The 17,666-nt window shown below is 40.8% G+C and overlaps 2 protein-coding genes and 1 pseudogene across 3 annotated transcripts in view; 2 read left to right on the top strand and 1 right to left on the bottom strand.

Annotated features, from left to right (window-relative positions):
• Window positions 1–13,252, bottom strand: part of ETFDH (electron transfer flavoprotein dehydrogenase) — a 39,675-nt gene extending 26,423 nt beyond the window's left edge. The window contains exon 1 of one of the 2 annotated variants that reach the window (XM_018061484.1): window positions 13,024–13,252. In XM_018061484.1, coding sequence (XP_017916973.1) covers window positions 13,024–13,057 — 34 coding nt within the window. In that variant the 5' untranslated portion in view covers window positions 13,058–13,252. Of the gene's footprint in view, window positions 1–12,735; window positions 12,956–13,023 lie in introns of those variants that run through there. The other variant, XM_005691301.3, reaches the window with a different exon arrangement.
• Window positions 1,274–2,827, top strand: LOC108637889 (annotated as a pseudogene).
• Window positions 13,499–17,379, top strand: C17H4orf46 (chromosome 17 C4orf46 homolog). Its single transcript, XM_018061486.1, has 2 exons — window positions 13,499–13,906; window positions 15,164–17,379. Exons 1-2 carry the CDS (start codon window positions 13,727–13,729, stop codon window positions 15,317–15,319), a joined length of 336 nt encoding a protein of 111 aa, XP_017916975.1. The 5' UTR covers window positions 13,499–13,726; the 3' UTR covers window positions 15,320–17,379.

Here is a 17,666-nt window from a genome sequence, read left to right as displayed (position 1 = left end):
CAGTGCTAGCCTATATATAGGTATAAATATTTGTTGAGTATCAGTCCTTTTTGTATTCCTTTTTATCAGAGTACTTACTTATGACTGACTCATGCTATTATTAAACAGGTTAGTCCTGTTTTATTGTAATTCTCTGTGAAAAGGCAGGCTAGAGTCATAAATGAGAAGGATTAAAAGGCCAACAAGAGGGAAAGAAAAGCTAAGCCATAGGCTGGGAGGAAATATCTGCAGAAAACATAGCTGATAAAGGGCTGACATACAATATACACGAAAAACTCATTCATCACTAATTCAACAAGAAAATAAACAGCTCAATTTAAAAACAGGCAAAAAGATCTGGACAGACACCTGGCCAAAACAGTTATTCAGATGGAAAATAAGTGTAGGAAAAGATGCTAAACACCCCGTTTCATTAGGGAATTGCACATTGAAACAACTGCAAGCTGAAACACCTATTAGAATGGCCAAAACCCAGAATGTGGAGAACACCACTGAGGAGGTGGAGCCGCAGAGCTCATTCATTCCTTCTGGGAACGCAAAACGGTGCAGACACTGTGGAAGACAGTTTGGCAGTTTCTTACAAAGCCAAAAATACTCTTTTCCCTCCTCCTTTAAACTCTTTTATTAAGTAAATACTTTATGATCCAATGTAAGTATTAAAATAACACAATGCTGAATAAAAGGGAAAGTGAAAATGCCCCTTCTCAAAATGTTTCCAGAATAAATGAATGCAGGACTTCCCTGGTGGTCCAGAGGTTAAGAATCTGCCTTGCAATGCAGGAATGTGGGTTCGATTCCTGGTTTGGGAACTAAGATCCCACATGCCACAGAGCAGCAAAGCCCACACACACCTACTGAGCCCATGTGCTCTGAAGCCCGTGTGCCACAACTACTGGAGTCCATACACCACAACTAGAGGGCCTGCATGCCACAGCTGAGCCCGTGTGCCACAACTGGAGAGTCCACACACCACAACCAAGGTCTTGCCTGCAGTAACTAAGACCCTGCTGCTGCTGCTGCTAAGTCACTTCAGTCGTGTCCAACTCTGTGCGACCCCAGACATGGCAGCCCACCAGGTTCCCCCGTCCCTGGGATTCTCCAGGCAAGAACACTGGAGTGGGTTGCCATTTCCTTCTCCAATACATGAAAGGGAAAAGTGAAAGTGAAGTAGTTCAGTCGTGTCCGACTCTTCGCGACCCCATGGACTGCAGCCCACCAGGCTCCTCCGTCCATGGCATTTTCCAGGCAAGAGTACTGGAGTGGGTTGCCATTGCCTTCTCTGAACTAAGACCCTACATAGCCAAATAAATAAATCTGAAAAGAAGGAAAAAATGAGGCCATGCTGTGGTCCCCCCGCCAGCCCTTCCTCCACCTCTGCCTCCTCTACACGACCCAGGCCCTCTGTCCCTGAGAGGAAGCCATATTCGTTCTCCTTCGCGGGCCCAAGGTGCAGCCATGGCAGACAGTGGGGACACCTATGCGATGGGCAGTGGCAGTGCGGGCCAGGCCTCCACGGGAGCTGCGATGGCACGATGGGTGCTCTCGGGAGCGGTGGCCCCATCAGCCCGGCCTCAGTGCCTCTCGGGGACCTCGCACTCATCACACTCATCTTGGAGCAGTTCAAGAACCAGGGCCTGTTTGACAGCTTCTGCCAGGACTGCCTGGCCTAGATGGACATCAAGCCAGCTTACCAAAACTGGAGGCAGAAAGTGGATAATTTTGTTGTCAACACATCTGGATAAGTGGGAATGGAATCCTTCTATGAACAAAAACCAGCTGTAAAATGGTCTGAGGCAGAGTGTGGTTCAGTCAGGGATGTTGGAAGCTGGAGTGGACAGAATTCTTTCTGAGGTGGTGGATCCCAAACTAACCCATATCTTTTGGCCACAAACACAATGAGCAATTAATGAATTCCTGGTGGCCCAGAAAAAAAGAAGTCGTGCCAGCGCTGCCCCCACCCCTACCCAATCTCCCTGAGCCTGGAAGCCAGGACCCGCCAGCTCCATCCCAGGCTTCCCTAGAACATGTCTGACACATTTTGGAAGCTCCTTTGAATTTATGGTGAAGAACTGGATTCAGTTACTTCATTCAACTTCAGAATGAAGACAAGCCAAGGTCCTCACTGACTTCAGCGTTCAACGCTGACTGTGGGGTGTTCAGACAGGAGAGGGAGCAAGCAGGGCTGTAGGAAAGTGACTGTGTGGGCCCCCGCACGGTGCTGCCATCTGGCCAGCCTGTCCTAGGGGATGACACCCAGCAGACACTACAGCTATACTAAGAAACACCACATCACCTTGGGGGTTGTCCTGAAAGTAACCTTTGTTACTTAAGAGACTGGGTAAGCAGAAGCTACAATGAATGAACACAATGAGTCTCAAAGATGCAATTTAAAAGAATGACAGTAAAGGTTGGCCAGGAGTAGGTATTTGACAATGCTTATTTGATACTGTTTCTCAAAGTTGCAAATCAGAGTGTACAAGCTATCAGCACCAGATAGCTGTAAGATTGTTGCCACCCTCTTTACATAACTCTGTAGCTTCTACTTCCTTTCCACTGCAAAAGGGGTCAAAACTTGGGACCCTCAAATGGATGAGGAAATGCAGAGTTGGGTGTAGGGAAAAGCATTTGCAGACTCTCTGTCCAGGGCTTCTTCCTATCCTGCAAGGGCTAGGAAGTCTTGAGTGTGTTTATTTTATTCTCATGTTTGTGTTTTTTAAAGGTGAATAAGTGGCTTAAGTTTTATAATTAAATCATTTGATACTCTGAAAAAAAATGAATATAAGATAAATTATATACTCTTTAGAAGAGCATATAAGATCTCTTACTATCTGAACCCAGTTTATCTTTTGAAACTATTTCCCAGCATTAATCTATTAAACACATTCCCAAATATTGCATTTTTTCACACCACTGGGCCCTTTGCTTCCTATTTTGCTGTTTTTTAAAAAAATTATTATTATGGTCAAATATACATAACATAGGATTTATTATCTTAATCATTCTTAAGTGGACAACTTGTTATTTTCTTTGTCTGGAATATTAAGAAAAAAATTTTTTTTTGGCTGGGCAGCAAGGCATGCAGGATCCTAGATCCCAGACCAGAGATGGAACCTGTGCCCCCTGCAGTGGAAACGCAGAGCTTTAACCACTGAACTGTTGGGAAATCCCCTCTTTGCCTGGAGTTTTCCTTCACTTTTCTATACTGGTTAAACTTCCTTTGGAAATTGTGAAAACTCTTCTTGGTAGTTCTAACCCCCTCCTTGCTCTTGTAACACACTGTACAGGATTGTCTTATCCTTCTCTTCTCAGCTCATGGGTTCCTCAAAGGCAGAGAGGGTCTGATTTATCCTGAAAACCTAGCGCCCGTTGCAGGGGCTGAACAAAGAAAGTGCTCCATCAGCTCTTCCTACCCTCCTCTGTAGCTCTGATACTTGCTTCTGAAGCTAGACATACTCTTACCATAGGATCCAGCAATTCCTATTGCATTTGGCATTCACCAAAATGAGTTGAAAATTAAACATCCATACAAAAATCCACAAACAAGATGAACAAACTCTAGAGATCTACTGTATAACACTGTACCTATAGTCAGTAACATACATTTACAATTTTGTCCAAAGTGTGTATGCCATGTTCTTATCACAATAAAATATCCAGAATTTAAAAGATTCACCTGAATGTTACAAGCATCGCTATAAGCAACCTTATTCATAACTATCGAAACTTGGGAGATGTCCTTTAATAGGTGAGTGGATCAACAGACTGTGGTGCACCCATACAATGGAATGTTAATCGGTGCTAAGAAGTGAAGAGACACTGGAGGAAATGCATACTGAAAATGCTACATCCTTTATGATTCCAACTCTATGACATTCTGGAAAAGGGACGGTAAAAGATCAGTGGGTCAGGCATTCAGAAGAGGGAGGAAAGGATGAATATGTGGAAAAAAGGGGATCTGTGAGGCAGCAAGGCTATTCTGTATGACAATGTTATTAATGGAGGATATGTGTTATTACACATTTGTCAAAACCCACAGAATGTAGGACACCCAGAGTGAACCTGATATAAACTCTGAACTTTAATGTATCAATACCGGCTCCCCAAGTGTGACCCATGTACCACACCAATGCAAGATGTTAGCAGGGAATGGGAGAAAGTTAGAAGGAAACTCTGTGTACTTTCTGCTTGATTTTTTTTTAAATCTAAAGCTGCTAAAAGGAATAACAGTTATTAACTGAAGCAACAAACAAAAAAGACAAACAGAATAAGGCAGCGGCTAAGTGAACAGACTCTGGAGTTTGTCTAGACTGTGTTTGAATTCAGCAAGTTATGAACTCTCCCCACTTCATGAGCTCTGAAGTTTATTGTCAACCTTTGTCTAGAAAACACTATTGTGCAGGACCCAGTACGTCTCACACAAAGCAAGTGACTAATACACATTTGTTAACCTGATAGGTACCTTCCTAATTACAATTTTAACTGTCATCCAGCAATTTGCTAATCTCTGGTTTATTTTCCTAAAACTAATTCCTGGATTATAATGATAACAATGAGGGCTTTCTCAGTTTTTGTCTTTAGAGGAAGCATCTATCTGCGTGTGAATGAGCTTCTAAACATGGAACAATAAATAAACAGTAAATCTTAACAAAGGTTTTCCTCATTTACAGCAGAGAGAGAGAAATTCAGATGACCCCAGCCAACCCAGTCTCTATCCTTCCAACACCAGTCAAACTCTGAGGCTACAACTGGACTTGACCTGGCCTCTGAAGTTATAGGACCTGAAACTAGCTGTCTCCTTCCTCCTTCCCTTCCTCCTCTCGCTTTCCTTTGTTTCTGATTAAAAGGAGATGTCAGCCTGGCAAAGGCTAATTATTTATATCCTTAAGCACTCAACTGCATAACTGATTTATTTTTATGCTTTTTTCAATAAAATGAATTTTTTAAAAAGTAAAACCTAGCATCAGACAATCAATTAGATTATGATGAATGCAGGAGGGGAAGAGGTTTGAAGCACTGAACCCTAAAGCCTCTTAAACACTAGAAATCTGTTTTCCGAGAGTCACTCTTTTATTAAAAAAAAAGTCAACGTATCAATTTTCTCTACTTGCAAACAGCATACTAAGAACTGTAATATTGGGAATAACTTTTTAAAATCTACTTATCCCTTCACCTTTATTAAATCTTAAAAAAAACGGTAAATAAAGATATTATAGGAGAGCTCAGTTCCAGAGCTCAAATAGAGTATTATCATCATTTAAAAGAACACTTATTTATTATAAAAAACAATTTTTTGATGCATTGTAATTGAGCATACAGAAGTTATCATTTGATTTTGAAATCTGATGATTTGGTCCCAAACAAAACTGCAATTTCATTGCTTATATAGCTAATAATTTTCTTAAAAATATCTGGAACTGGGTAATCTAATTTCCTTCAGGGGGTTAAAGAAAGTCACAACCTTTACTCCTTTTCTGAATACAAAACTGCCACTTAACTTTAGAGATTTAAACACTTAGACACCTTGGCTAAATTTTGGTAGAGAGGTGAGGTCAAAAAGTTCAGAGAACTCATGATATCACCATAGAAAATCACACTGATGGCAATTCTGGGTCCATCTCTTCGATGTCTGTAGTCCTAACACCATGCCATGAAAACAGCAATGATTTAGCTGCTGCTGCTGCTAAGTCGCTTCAGTCGTGTCCGACTCTCTGCGACCCCACAGAGTGCAGCCCACCAGGCTCCGCCGTCCCTGGGATTCTCCAGGCAAGAGCACTGGAGCGGGCTGCCATTGCCTTCTCCAACGCATGCCTGCATGCTGAGCCGCTTCAGTCGTGTCCGACTCTGCGCGACGCTATGGACAGCAGCCTACGAGGCTCCTCTGACTACGGGACTCTCTAGGCAAGAATACTGGAGTGGGTTGCCCTTTCCTTCTCCAGCAATGATTTAGAGACCCAATAAAAACAGAAATAGTAATTTTGGTGGGATTTGGATAGCACCTGACCCAAGAATGATTTCAATTAAATTAAGAGGAGGGCAGATTGCATCTGATTACTCTGAAATTTTGAAAAACATAAAGCATACTGTGGACAAAAAATGTCACCTGCTAATTTCAGTAAACAAAAGATGTTGTGGCCATCAAGCGATCAGCCATAGCAGCTGCCTCCAACAGTACAACCCTGAGGGGATTCAGAATGGAGAAAAGCAAGGTGCTGGCCCTAAATAGTAAAGATGCTTGTCAAGGAATAACTGTAATGAGCCTAGACTCTGGCATCTTCCCATACAGAGAAAAGTGCTAAATTCATTAATTTGAGATGTCTAGTTTTCTCTAATTAGCAGTAACCTTTTGATGTTCCAGCTACCTGTTTTTTCCGTTTTTACTCCCCTGGCCCTAAACTCCTGTACATCCTGGCTATTCCCCTAACTCTCTGGAACAGTCCTTCAGAGCTATCTCAGAGGCTGTCTCCTGGGTTTAAGTGCTCAGCATTTCTGTTGATATCAGGCTTCCCTGGTGGTTCAGTGGTAACGAATCTGACTGCCAATGCAGGAGACGTGGGTTCAGTCCCTGAGTCAGGAAGATACCCTGGAGAAGGAAATGGCAACCCACTCCAGTATTCTTTCCTGGGAAACCCCATGGACTGAGGAGCCTGGTGGGCTACAGCCCATGGAGTTGCAAAGAGTCAGACATGACTTAGCAACTGAGCATGCACTCATGTCTGTTGAATACAACATAACTCTCAACTTCTAGGTTTTGCTTCCCACCCTACACCCCTCACTAGCTGACCTGACTAGTTGGTGACTGCAAAAGGACCTAAAGCTGACTTCTCTCCTTCACCTGAACTCTACGAGGAACGAGAGCCTTGGTACCAGTAGTGGCCTCTTCTGCTCACCCACCTCCTTGGACAGTCAAGATGAATCCAGGTGACTCTTCCCTGGTTCTAGGAACTTCAGATTATTGGTTGATGATTCTGAGTTTTATCTGGTGAAGTATAATAGGTACCTAGCTCCCCAGCTGAAAGATGTTGAGTTGAAAGCTCCCTGGCTGAAAGACACTGAGTGCTCTGGACTGGGTGAATAAATGAGAGGCTGGCCTAATATCTTTGCCTCCGATTAACATTCCAGGTAGGTTTGCTGCTGCTGCTGGTAAGTCGCTTCAGTCGTGTCTACATACAAAACTTATACTTCCAAGAATTTACTTAACTGGGAATTACAGGAAATCACGCCTTGAAAATGACTAAGATGGGGTTCTTTCATCGTGTACAGAGTTAAGTCAGAGAAAGCCAGCTTGATAAAACATCTTTTCAGAATTCCCTTAAAGAGATAAAAGTGCTCTAGAAGGAACTTGCATTTCTCTTTCTGTGTCTTCGCCTACTTGCCTAAATGCCTACTTGATCTTTGGTGTTGTATGGGGGCGGGGGGGGGTGTGTCCTGAAACTTGGCCTCTGCCATCCGGAAGGTACACATATGTTGTACATCTGTCAGCCAATCGAACAGACTGAGATTCTGCAGTCTGTTGTCCACTGTGCCAACTCTCAGGGACTTTGCAATCTTAACCTTTATTGTGTCAGCCTTCATTTTCTTAGACTATTTTGGGCAGTAAAGCTTCTGGATCTTGTTTAGGTGGCATTCTCCACACTCTCTTGTGGGGAACCCTCCTGCATCTTATAGGTTTGAGTCACTATTAATATATAGCTCATTAATGGCCAGATGATGATTTTTAATTGGAAAAAATTTTAAATTGGTAAATTTTTAGAGAGCTCTCATAACAAGCACTGTTTTATTGGTACCCATGAAAAACGCAAATTAGAGGGTGTGAAAACACATATAATGATTAACCTAAGAACTCCTTTAAAACAAACAAAGAAAAAAAGTTTGGGAAGACTTATTTCTGGTCTCTGCTTCCCCTCAATGGGTCTTATAGATGCTAATAAAAGCATTAGAATACTTAATATTAAGATGAAAGTTAAAAAAAAAACTGAAAGGGAAGTCTACAGACTTCTTCCCAACAAGGTGAAAAATTTTAAGGTACTTGTTTCCCAAAATAAAGAAATCTAAAGATGGTTATTAATAACTGGGATGTTAATGGGATTAAAGCAAAAGGACTTGATGCAACACTAAGTAAAGATGGATGAGCCAAAGGGACACCCTGTTGGTTCCCAATATTAATGAGCCCCAAACAAGTCTGCTCTATTTACCCAGTTAAAAAATATATTCCCTTAAAAGGCTGGGAAAAAAATTATACTTAGCTACCTGACAAACTAGTTGCCAATTAGTTGGGGCAGCAGTTAGACCTATTAGTCAAGTTACAAGACTGACAAGAGGGCTTATATCCCTTGGCTCAGTCCCTCACTAGGGATCTGAGAATCTTTTATACAAAATAGATAAAATGGTTGGAGAATAAAAGAAAGGAAAGCTTCTAGGACTCCTTTTAAGACCAAAGCTTGCTGACTGGGTTCCAATGGGAACCAAAGTTAAAGGTATAAAAGTTGACAGAATTGAGATGAAAGTTTATAAAAACTGGTACATTTAAATAGGCTTTATATAAGATGTTTACATCTCTTTTGCTGAATTATATTGTGGGATAGACATGTTTTACTGGGCTTCCTCTTTTTGGTATTATAAGATAGGGTATATAAATCTGGCCCTTAGGAAATATTATTTAAATATAGGAAAGGAAACCAATAGGGTTACCTGAGCCAAGACAATATAAAGTAAAAACTGGGAACTAATATTCAGAGGCTAAAAAAAAAAAATAATAGACATTTTTCTCTGGGTCTAACCTATGTACTCAGAAAGAAGGGCTTTGTAATGCCTTATGCAAGTTTTTGAAAGCATGACAAATTAAATTCTAAAGTTCTATAACCTGGGACTCTTTTTTGATTTTCAGTTTAGCTGGAAATCTCTGATACAAAAGCAAATCAAAGTAAGTATAGTTGGACAAATCAATCTTTTAATATCAGGAGCTACTGTACCTTGCAAGTCTCTACAGATCAGAAATGTAAATACAGCTCCCAGAGAACTGAGACTGAGCCTAATTAGCTCAATCAAATAAAACCCAAAATGGGGGGGGGGGGGAATGGGAAAAAGACCTTTTAAGACTCCAACTGTTGGAAAGGTTCCCTCACCCAAACTCTAATTCTTAGCCTCCTTAAGGGTTTATCAAGGACAAATATAAACCTGAAGGCCTTTCCACAAATAGTGAAGTATTAATCTGAGCAAACAAATTTATCTTATTCCAACTGTTACTTATACACTTGTGAGTTTATATGGTAATATCTGATTCATAACTAAGTTTTTAGAGTGAAGCTATGTGATCTCTAGTTTTGTCTGTTTATGTGTCTGGGTGCACATCACATATGAGATATCTCTAACTCTGGAAAATATGAACAAAATTAAACTTATAAAAGAGCTCTATTTAATTGACTTAAAGTAAGTGCTTACAAACTAAATATTTCTAAATATAAAAGAAACTTGTTGGAGGGAATTTGGGGCTCACATGGTCTAGAAAATATTCAATATTAAATTAATATCTGATATTAAAGTTACCTTAAGCTCACTGGTTTAGTCAATACAGACATGTCTTACTTTTATTGTACCTAAGTTTACGGAAGGTCAGTAAGTTCATGTCATTTCTGTTATAGAGTTTGTCAATGTGAAAAAAAAATTTAACTTGATATGATTTTAAGTTAATCAATAAAGGTAAATGAGATAAGAATTTTCTGGTGAACTCTTTAGAAATTCTTTTGTTAGGTGTTTCTCAGATTTTTGGTAATTTGAATTTTGGTAAGTTAAATGATGGGAAATCCTTGAATATCCAGGTCATTTCAAATAAGATAAAATACTGGAACATTAATTGCTAAACAGGTCTAAATTGACCTACTTTTGTTTCCTCACAAGAGGGAAACCAAAGATCTTTGGCTTTATTGGACATATCTTGTATCACATAGAATAAAGAAATTATGTTATGAGAAGATATACATTTCTAGAAGTTATAGAATATCCCAAATGGGAAATGCTGGTTTCACAAACAGTTCACAATCACTTGTTCCTTTTAGGTTTCTGCTAAAGATTAAGGTTTTTAAAGGTTAAAACTATAATACGTAATCAAAGCTACTAAAACTATCAAGGGAAGTAGTTCAGTGTATAAGCAAAGTAGGATGTATGTTTTCGGCAAAAGACTGAAGAATAGAAATGAACCTGTTGGAACTGTAAGGGTGCTTTTGTCCTAGAGTCAGTTATTTCTGGATAAAAAAAATTAAGGAACAAACTAATAAGAATAGAGAAAGTTGTGGAAGGTCAATAGAAAAAAAGCCCTGAAAAAGGAGTTTCAAAAATGGTCAGGCTAGGATTAGATTAAATTTAGTAATGTAAATGGATTTTGTAATTAAAAGTAGGCTGGAGTAGGACTAGTCTTGGTTCCTCTCTCTGTTAAGAGAACAAAATTTTCCCTGCTTTTGATACCAGATTGAGTTTCTGTGCCTCTAAATGATCTGTTTTTGCTTTTGAAATATTTTGTCACTTTGGTTAAGTGAATAAGTGTTGTTTCAACAATGACCTATGATCCTACTTGACTAGTGTTTTGAAACCTTTTTGATATTTTTGACAAACTTCCCAAATAGCAAATTCTAACTAAAGTCCTTTTGACCTTCAATTAACTCTGGGATACTTCAAAGGAACCCTGATATTGCAAAGAGAGATATTAAACTAATCAGGTTTGTTTATTTATGTTAATGTACATGGGAAACATTGTCACATAAGTGGTGGTAAAGCCATTTAGGGTTAGATGTCATTAATACAGATATTCTAAAATTTATAAAGAACTCCCAGAAGTCTGGTATGTCCTGTTATCAATATAATGCTATCAATCATAATTCTAGTTATTATCTTAAAATGCTGTCTGTCGCAGAAATATCCAAGTTTCTTGTCAATTGCATTGTAATCAGATCTTTAACCACGTCATTTTAAGTATTTTGTCATTTATAGATAATCATTGCTTCACTCTGATGCTTTTGTAAAATGAAGATCTTCAAGATTTATAAAAATGACTTTTTGGCAAATACAAATTCCTGATAACTTTCAGATCATATCACTGAACTGAAAAACCTTTCCTCTTACACTCACCTACAACAAGTTGATAAAGTATACCTTTGTAAATGAAGATGAAACATTATCTTTCTCTTTACGTGATCCCTCCAAAATCTGGCTTGTTCAGCTGGTTCTCCTGTGGATTGGATAGCTTATTTCAACCAGACTACAACTAGTTATACTGATCATTGTTTTAATTTGCCCTCTTGTTGGATTCAAATGACTTATAACTTGTCCCTCTCTCTGCTGCACTATGACCTTATTAATGTTATTAGCTGAATTACTTATATCCTTTCTATTTCATAAAATTTCCTTTGGCATCATCCAATGTTTAACCAGGCCTCCAACAAAATTAATGGCTTAAGACAATTTACATACAGATTAACTCTACACAGAATAATTGTAACAGTGCAACTTCAGACATGGGAATAAACGACATGGGAAAACATCTTCTGGATCATAATAAACTAGTGAGACAGGCACTCCAGAGAATTTTAGATTATCAACAGGACCTGATCCAAAAATAACACATTGGGTGGCCTATCAACATAATCTTCGCCTGATCTAGGAATGAACCTTCCTAGCACCAAGGGACAAAAACTGGTCATGAAATGACTCCCAAATGTTGGTCAAATTTATGACTTAGAGGAGGCACTGTGGACAAAGAATATCACCTGCTGTATCAGTAAACAAAGGATGTTGTGGCCATCAGGCTCTCAGCTACTGCAGACGTCCCTGACTGTGTACTCTGAAGGCATTCAGGATGGAGAAACGCAGGACACTGATAGATAGATAGTGGAGATACGTATCAAAGGAATGATTTCAATGAGCCCAAACTCTTACATCTTCCCATACACAGAAAAGCACTAAATTCATTAACTTGAGATATATTTTTTTAATTACCAGTAATCTTTTGATGTTCCAACTACCTATTTTGTGTGTTTCAGCTTGTTTGTTTTTTGCAAAAACTCCTATATATCCTGGCTTCTACAGAGCTGTCTCTCAGAGCTATCTTAAGAGGCTGTCTCCTAAGCGCTCCCTGTGCCTGCTGAGTAAAACACAATCCTCAACCTTTTAGGTTGTGCATTTTTTTTCAGTCAACAGTATTTACACATTAGGTGTCATAAAACATGCACCATAACAGAAACTTTAAATTCCAATTATTTAATACATGGTGGACAAATTTGACAAAATTCTACTTTTTTTGAAATTTACACAAGAATACCCGTGAATTTGCAATATGTACACTTGTTTATTCTAGAACCAAAATTTAAATAAACTACAGAAAAAAATTAAGTCAGTTTTGAGAGATATCTTGGAGTAAACTTTTTTTTAAACTGTTTTTAAGTAAAACAAACAAAAACCGTCCAATGACATCATTCTACTTTTTTTCTAAGGTGAAAGGGGAGGTAATGCGGTATTTTACCAAATCATCATGATGGTTCTAGGGGCAACCATAACACGATACGCTGTAGAGTTAATTTTAGACAACACAGAAAAATTTCCGGCTCCAGAGATAACCTGATGACTTGGGTACCATATAAATGTCAACGTGACAGAACAGAGTTCAAATTCTTAAGAAAGGAGTAGGACGGCTGCAAGACGCAAGTCAGGAGAGGACCAAGGAGAAAATCTGTGTAATAGCTAATTTACCCATTTTCCAACAAGGCTGTTGCAGTCTAGGACAACATCTGGGCTTTGGGAGGAGGGTCAGCACCAGGGTTCGGGGAAGATTCCGCTCGGGAGCCGCGTTGACAAGTTTCCTCCGCCCGTGACCTCTGCCCTAGTTGTCAACTTTTTCAACAGGGACAAGCCCGGGGAGGAAACCAGGATCCACCTGGCGCTGATCGCGCGCCCTTGCCCGAGTTCTTCCCTAGCGAGGCGAGCCCGGACTGCCCCGCGACCTTGCTCTGTCAACCCGCGCCCACAGACCCCGCTCACCCGGGCAGGCCAATCTGGCCAGCAGCACCTGCATGTTCACAGCAGACAGACAGGACGCTGGCCGACGCCGGGAGGGAGGTTGGGCTTGGCTCGTATGGGCGCGGGACCTCTAAACCACTGGGGGCGCCATCGCCGGCCGAGACGCAAGCAGTCACCACCTGCCTGCTCCGCCGAACGCTCCGGCTTCACCACGCTCCCGCCTGTCTTGCTGTGCGCGGGCGCCACGAGTGACGCGACGCGACGCCCGCAGCGTTTCCGGGTCACGGACCGAAGGGGCACGGGAAGGGACTCAAAGTCCCAGCGCCGCCCGCGGCTGCAGGCTGCACGGCCTCTCACCCGGCGTGCGCTGAGAGCGCCGGAATGGTTGGGGAGTGGGGGGGCGGGGGGACCACAAATCCCAGGATGAATCGCGCGCAGAGCCCCAAAACGGTGAGGCGTAGCGGCGCGCACGGCACCTTGGGAGCTGTGGTCTTCTGTTCCGGTGTCTGGGAACCCGCTGGGAGGTTTTCCCTCGGAGAGGAGAGCAGCCTCAGGCGAACTCATTGGCATCTGATTGGCTGTCCCGAGAAAGTGACACGGCTTCGCGGTCCCCGGCGAAGAGCCGAGAGGAGGCGGGCCCGCTGGGCTTTGGGCGCGAGCGGTTGAAAGACGGTTGGTATTGGTTCGGCCTCCCAAGTCCGGTCCAGTCGCCCAGCCGCGCTCCATGGCGAACCCTGACGGGCTGCAGGTTTCCCCGCCGCCACCGCCCCCTTCTTCTTCTTCTCCAGACACGTCTTCAGCATCTTCCCCCGGCACCCCAGGGGGTTTGGGCTTGCCTGTTCCGAGCAGGAGCAGCGGCCGACTGGTGGACCCGCTGGAAGAGGTGGAGCTGCAGATCGGAGACGTGAGTGCGGCCGGCGGGTCCGGGCCGTGTCCCGCACGTATTCAAGAGCCGCGTCGGGAGTCCAGGGCATCCCTCTCCCGCCACGCCCGCGCCGGGTCTTTGTGCCTGGAGGTCTGGTTCCGCTCTCGCGGTGTAACCCGAAACGGCGCAGTTCACAAACCCACCGCCCTGCCTCGTCTGCGGGGCTGAGGACCAGACAGGGATTCCTCTGCTGGGACTTGATCCGTCTCCCTCCCCCTCGCCCTGTTTAGTTGGCCGCCTGCCCAGAGCCTGCTGGGTAGGCGATTATCCTTCTGAGCGGACCCAGTTAGGAAGGGTTAGTCCCCGCCCCGCGGTCCAGATTGCTTCCCCTAACAGTACAAAGACCCGTCCCTCTGATGGCCGGGATTCCTGGTCTGGACGGCTTCTGTTGAGTCTCCAGTTTGTAGACGCGCGCGTACACTCACAGCCACCCAGCCACACAGTCGGGTTTCTCGATTTAAGGTCAAGTAAATGAAGTCTGTAGGGTGTCGTCTTAACCGGGAGATCCTCCTGTGCAGATTGCAAACCGCGGGGTGAACTCCGTTATTCTCTCATTCCTCAGCAAGTATTTGTTGTTTTAAAAAGATGGCTGAAATGCTGACACAGCTTCATCTTTGCTGAACCAGGCTGTTCTAAATGAGCGTGTAGAATGCAGTGCTGATATGTTTGTTACCCAGGAACATTGTTATTTTATACGGTGGGTGAAGAAAGCATTTGATCAAGAAATGAGTTTTCCACCAAGGTTGCAGTGTTTTCTGCATGGGTGTTGTTTTTGTTGGTGTTAATTGTGAGCTCAGAGTGTCTGTTCTTTGGTTCATACGGTTTCATGGTCTGCAGTGTTAAACAGATGAAAATAGCGGAGCAAGTCGCTCCCTCCCATCAGTAAGAGCTGTATCATAAGTCCTTCAAATACTTCTTGGTGTCAACGGGCCCAAATCGTCTTGTTGAGCTAAATGAGACTAGTGTATTATCACCCGAAAAAGATGCTGACTGGTCATGTCTCATACATAATGTAAATCTTTCTGGTAGACATATGTCCTCAAAGCTTACTTAATGTAGACAATTTTTTTAGGTTCCACTAAAGAGCTGGCATGTCGTAGTTTGAAGATTTTTAACTTTTTAAAGAAAAGAACTTGGGCATTGGATTCTAAGCTATTTTCTGCTAGGTTCATAAAATAGGGAGATAATTTTAAAAATAAACATATAGTTTTACTTTTTTTTTTTTTAAATTTTCAGGCAGCATTTTCATTAACCAAACTTCTGGAAGCCACATCTGCAGTATCAGCTCAAGTGGAAGAGCTTGCCTTCAAATGTACAGAAAATGCACGTTTCCTTAAAACATGGCGGGACCTCTTGAAAGAAGGCTATGATTCCTTGAAGCCTGATGACTGATTTGACTGTAATAATGCATACCTCCTCATCTATGATGTTTGCACATGTACCATGGAGACTGGATGATCGCACGGTTCTGGATACTTAAAGATGAAAATTTTCTTGGTTTTCTTCATTTTGTGAAAACAGAATGCTGATGTTATTTTTGAGGCTGATTCATATTTTTTTATCTTTAAACACTTTCTGTTCTCTGAACTTTCAAAGACTCTTTTATGAAAGTTAATCAGTAGGTAATAATGCCACAGTGTTGCCAGTAGCAAACTAGGTGAACCATTATGCTCTTCTATTTGCAAGAAGATGCCAAGAAGAGCAGAATTTGAAATTGAGCTTTATTTATGGCCCAAAGAAAGTAAACTTTCATGTTACCAATGTTAGATTTAGCTTCACTGGGCTAAGTTCCCTAGAACCAATGATTGTGTCTTAGTTACTTACATATTTCCAGCAACCTAAAACACTGTTACACAACAGTCACTAAATGTTTGTTAAATAAGAGTTGGCAGCATAATTAAAAGCTGCTTTTTCTTTTAACTTTAGCATAAAGATGTTAATTGTTTCTTGAAAAAGTATTTGAGTCAGAACTTCACTGACTTTAAGGAAAATGTTATCTTTCTTTTTTTAAACAGGAATTTGAACTTTGATAACAACTTTTAAAAATACATGATAAATATTTTTCACCCCTCTGTGATACTTTTCAAAAAAACTTTTACTGAAGCCTGTCTTGAAAAAATACGTATTTTTTTTCCCCTCTATTTCTGAGGTTAACTGCTTTTATGGATATTTCTTATATTCACTGTTTTATATGTTTAATTGTTCTCCTTAAAGTGCCTTATCAAAATTATGGCTTTGTAGTATTACTTTTGGAGCTTGGCAGGTAATAATTTTAAATTCTGAGTGTAATAATTCTAAACAAGTACTTTAAAAAAATGCATCAAATTTAAATGATGTAATTGTTTTCATATTATTTGATCTTCATGGCAATGCTCTGTTTTACTTGTCTCATATGTTGTGCACACGCGCTCTCTTTTGGTGAGTTTGTGTCATATGTGTCGGTGATCAAGCCGACTAATTCTCTGTTGTGTGACTTCTGGACATATCTGATGCAGCGTCTTAATTCTTGTAGCTGTGGAGGTATGCACAGAACTACACTTCCAAGCCCCACAATGGGCCTGTGAAAGGGGACACATGGATGGGCAAAGGATAGTGTTATTTAGCATATTAAGTCACAGTTCTTGATTAAGTTTTTCTGTTAAAGATAACACTTGTGGTGTGTTGCTATACCAAAGAGATGCTTATTTTGATGTTAGAAAAATATTTTTCTTAGGTGTCGTGAAAATTGCAATTTTTAAAATCTATAAAAATAAGATTGTTCAAAGCAAATGTTATTTTCATTTCTTCAGGTTCCTTATTTTAAAACTTTACTGAAATATTTCCAACCTAAGAGGAAAGGTGAATCACTTAAAGAACACCCATGTATTTCCACCATGCAAATTTAATAAGTGTTAGCATTTGGTTATGTTTTCTTTAGATCTATGAATATATTAATATGTAAGTGTTAGATTCATTTGAAACTAATTGTATTACCTTTTGATTCCATCCCTTTCTCCCCGGAGATAACGTCTGTCCTAGAGGGACTGCATATTCTAGTTTGTGTTTTTATGTTTTTAACACACACATGTGTTACCAAAACACTACAAAGTACTGTCTTGAAACTAATATTATTGACTGTATGTCAAATAAAAAAATACTATTTTGTGTGTGTAGTAACCAGCCTCCAGAGGGCCCCAATGGTCTTCTGATATTCATTTCTTATAGATAGTCCCCAACACTGAATAGTGCTGCCTCGTGTAAGTACAGGATATTGAGGAAATGTGGTGTGATTTCACAGGCGATAACTTTTGCCCATTTTTCTGGTTTGTCTTTTCCTTATGGATTTATAGCTGTTACATATTTTCGATACTACATAATGCTCTGTTATGTATGTTTCAACTGTCTTGAAGTCTGTGTATCCTTGTATTTGATTATAGAATCTTCTTAAATAAACACTTTTAATTTTAATGTAATCTCACCAGTCTTTCATAATAGTGTTTTCTGAGTCTTATCTAGCAAATGTCATAAAGATACTCTCCTGTACATCTTTCCAAAAGTTTAAAAAAAGTGTTTAGTGTGTTTAGTGTTTAGATGTTTAATCCACCTGAATTTCTTTTTGCTTGTGGTTTAGTTCTTGGGTTTTGTTTTATTTATTTTTGTATGTGTATAGCTGTTCCTCCAAATACCATGTTTCAGATGCTATATGTCATTCAGTTACCGTATAATGACTTGGTTTGAGTTCTGCATCCATTCTTTTGAT

Source organism: Capra hircus, chromosome 17, assembly GCF_001704415.2.
Source record: "Capra hircus breed San Clemente chromosome 17, ASM170441v1, whole genome shotgun sequence".
Taxonomy (NCBI): domain Eukaryota; kingdom Metazoa; phylum Chordata; class Mammalia; order Artiodactyla; family Bovidae; genus Capra; species Capra hircus.
The sequence above is the reverse complement of the archived record's forward strand: the minus strand, read 5'-3'. Positions and strand labels throughout refer to the sequence as shown.

Coding starts and splice junctions, on each gene's coding strand:
- C17H4orf46 (XM_018061486.1), top strand. CDS start 13,727: ATGGCGAACCCTGACGGGCTGCAGGTTTCCCCGCCGCCACCGCCCCCT. Junction 13,907..15,163: donor TGGAGCTGCAGATCGGAGAC/GTGAGTGCGGCC, acceptor TTAAATTTTCAG/GCAGCATTTTCATTAACCAA.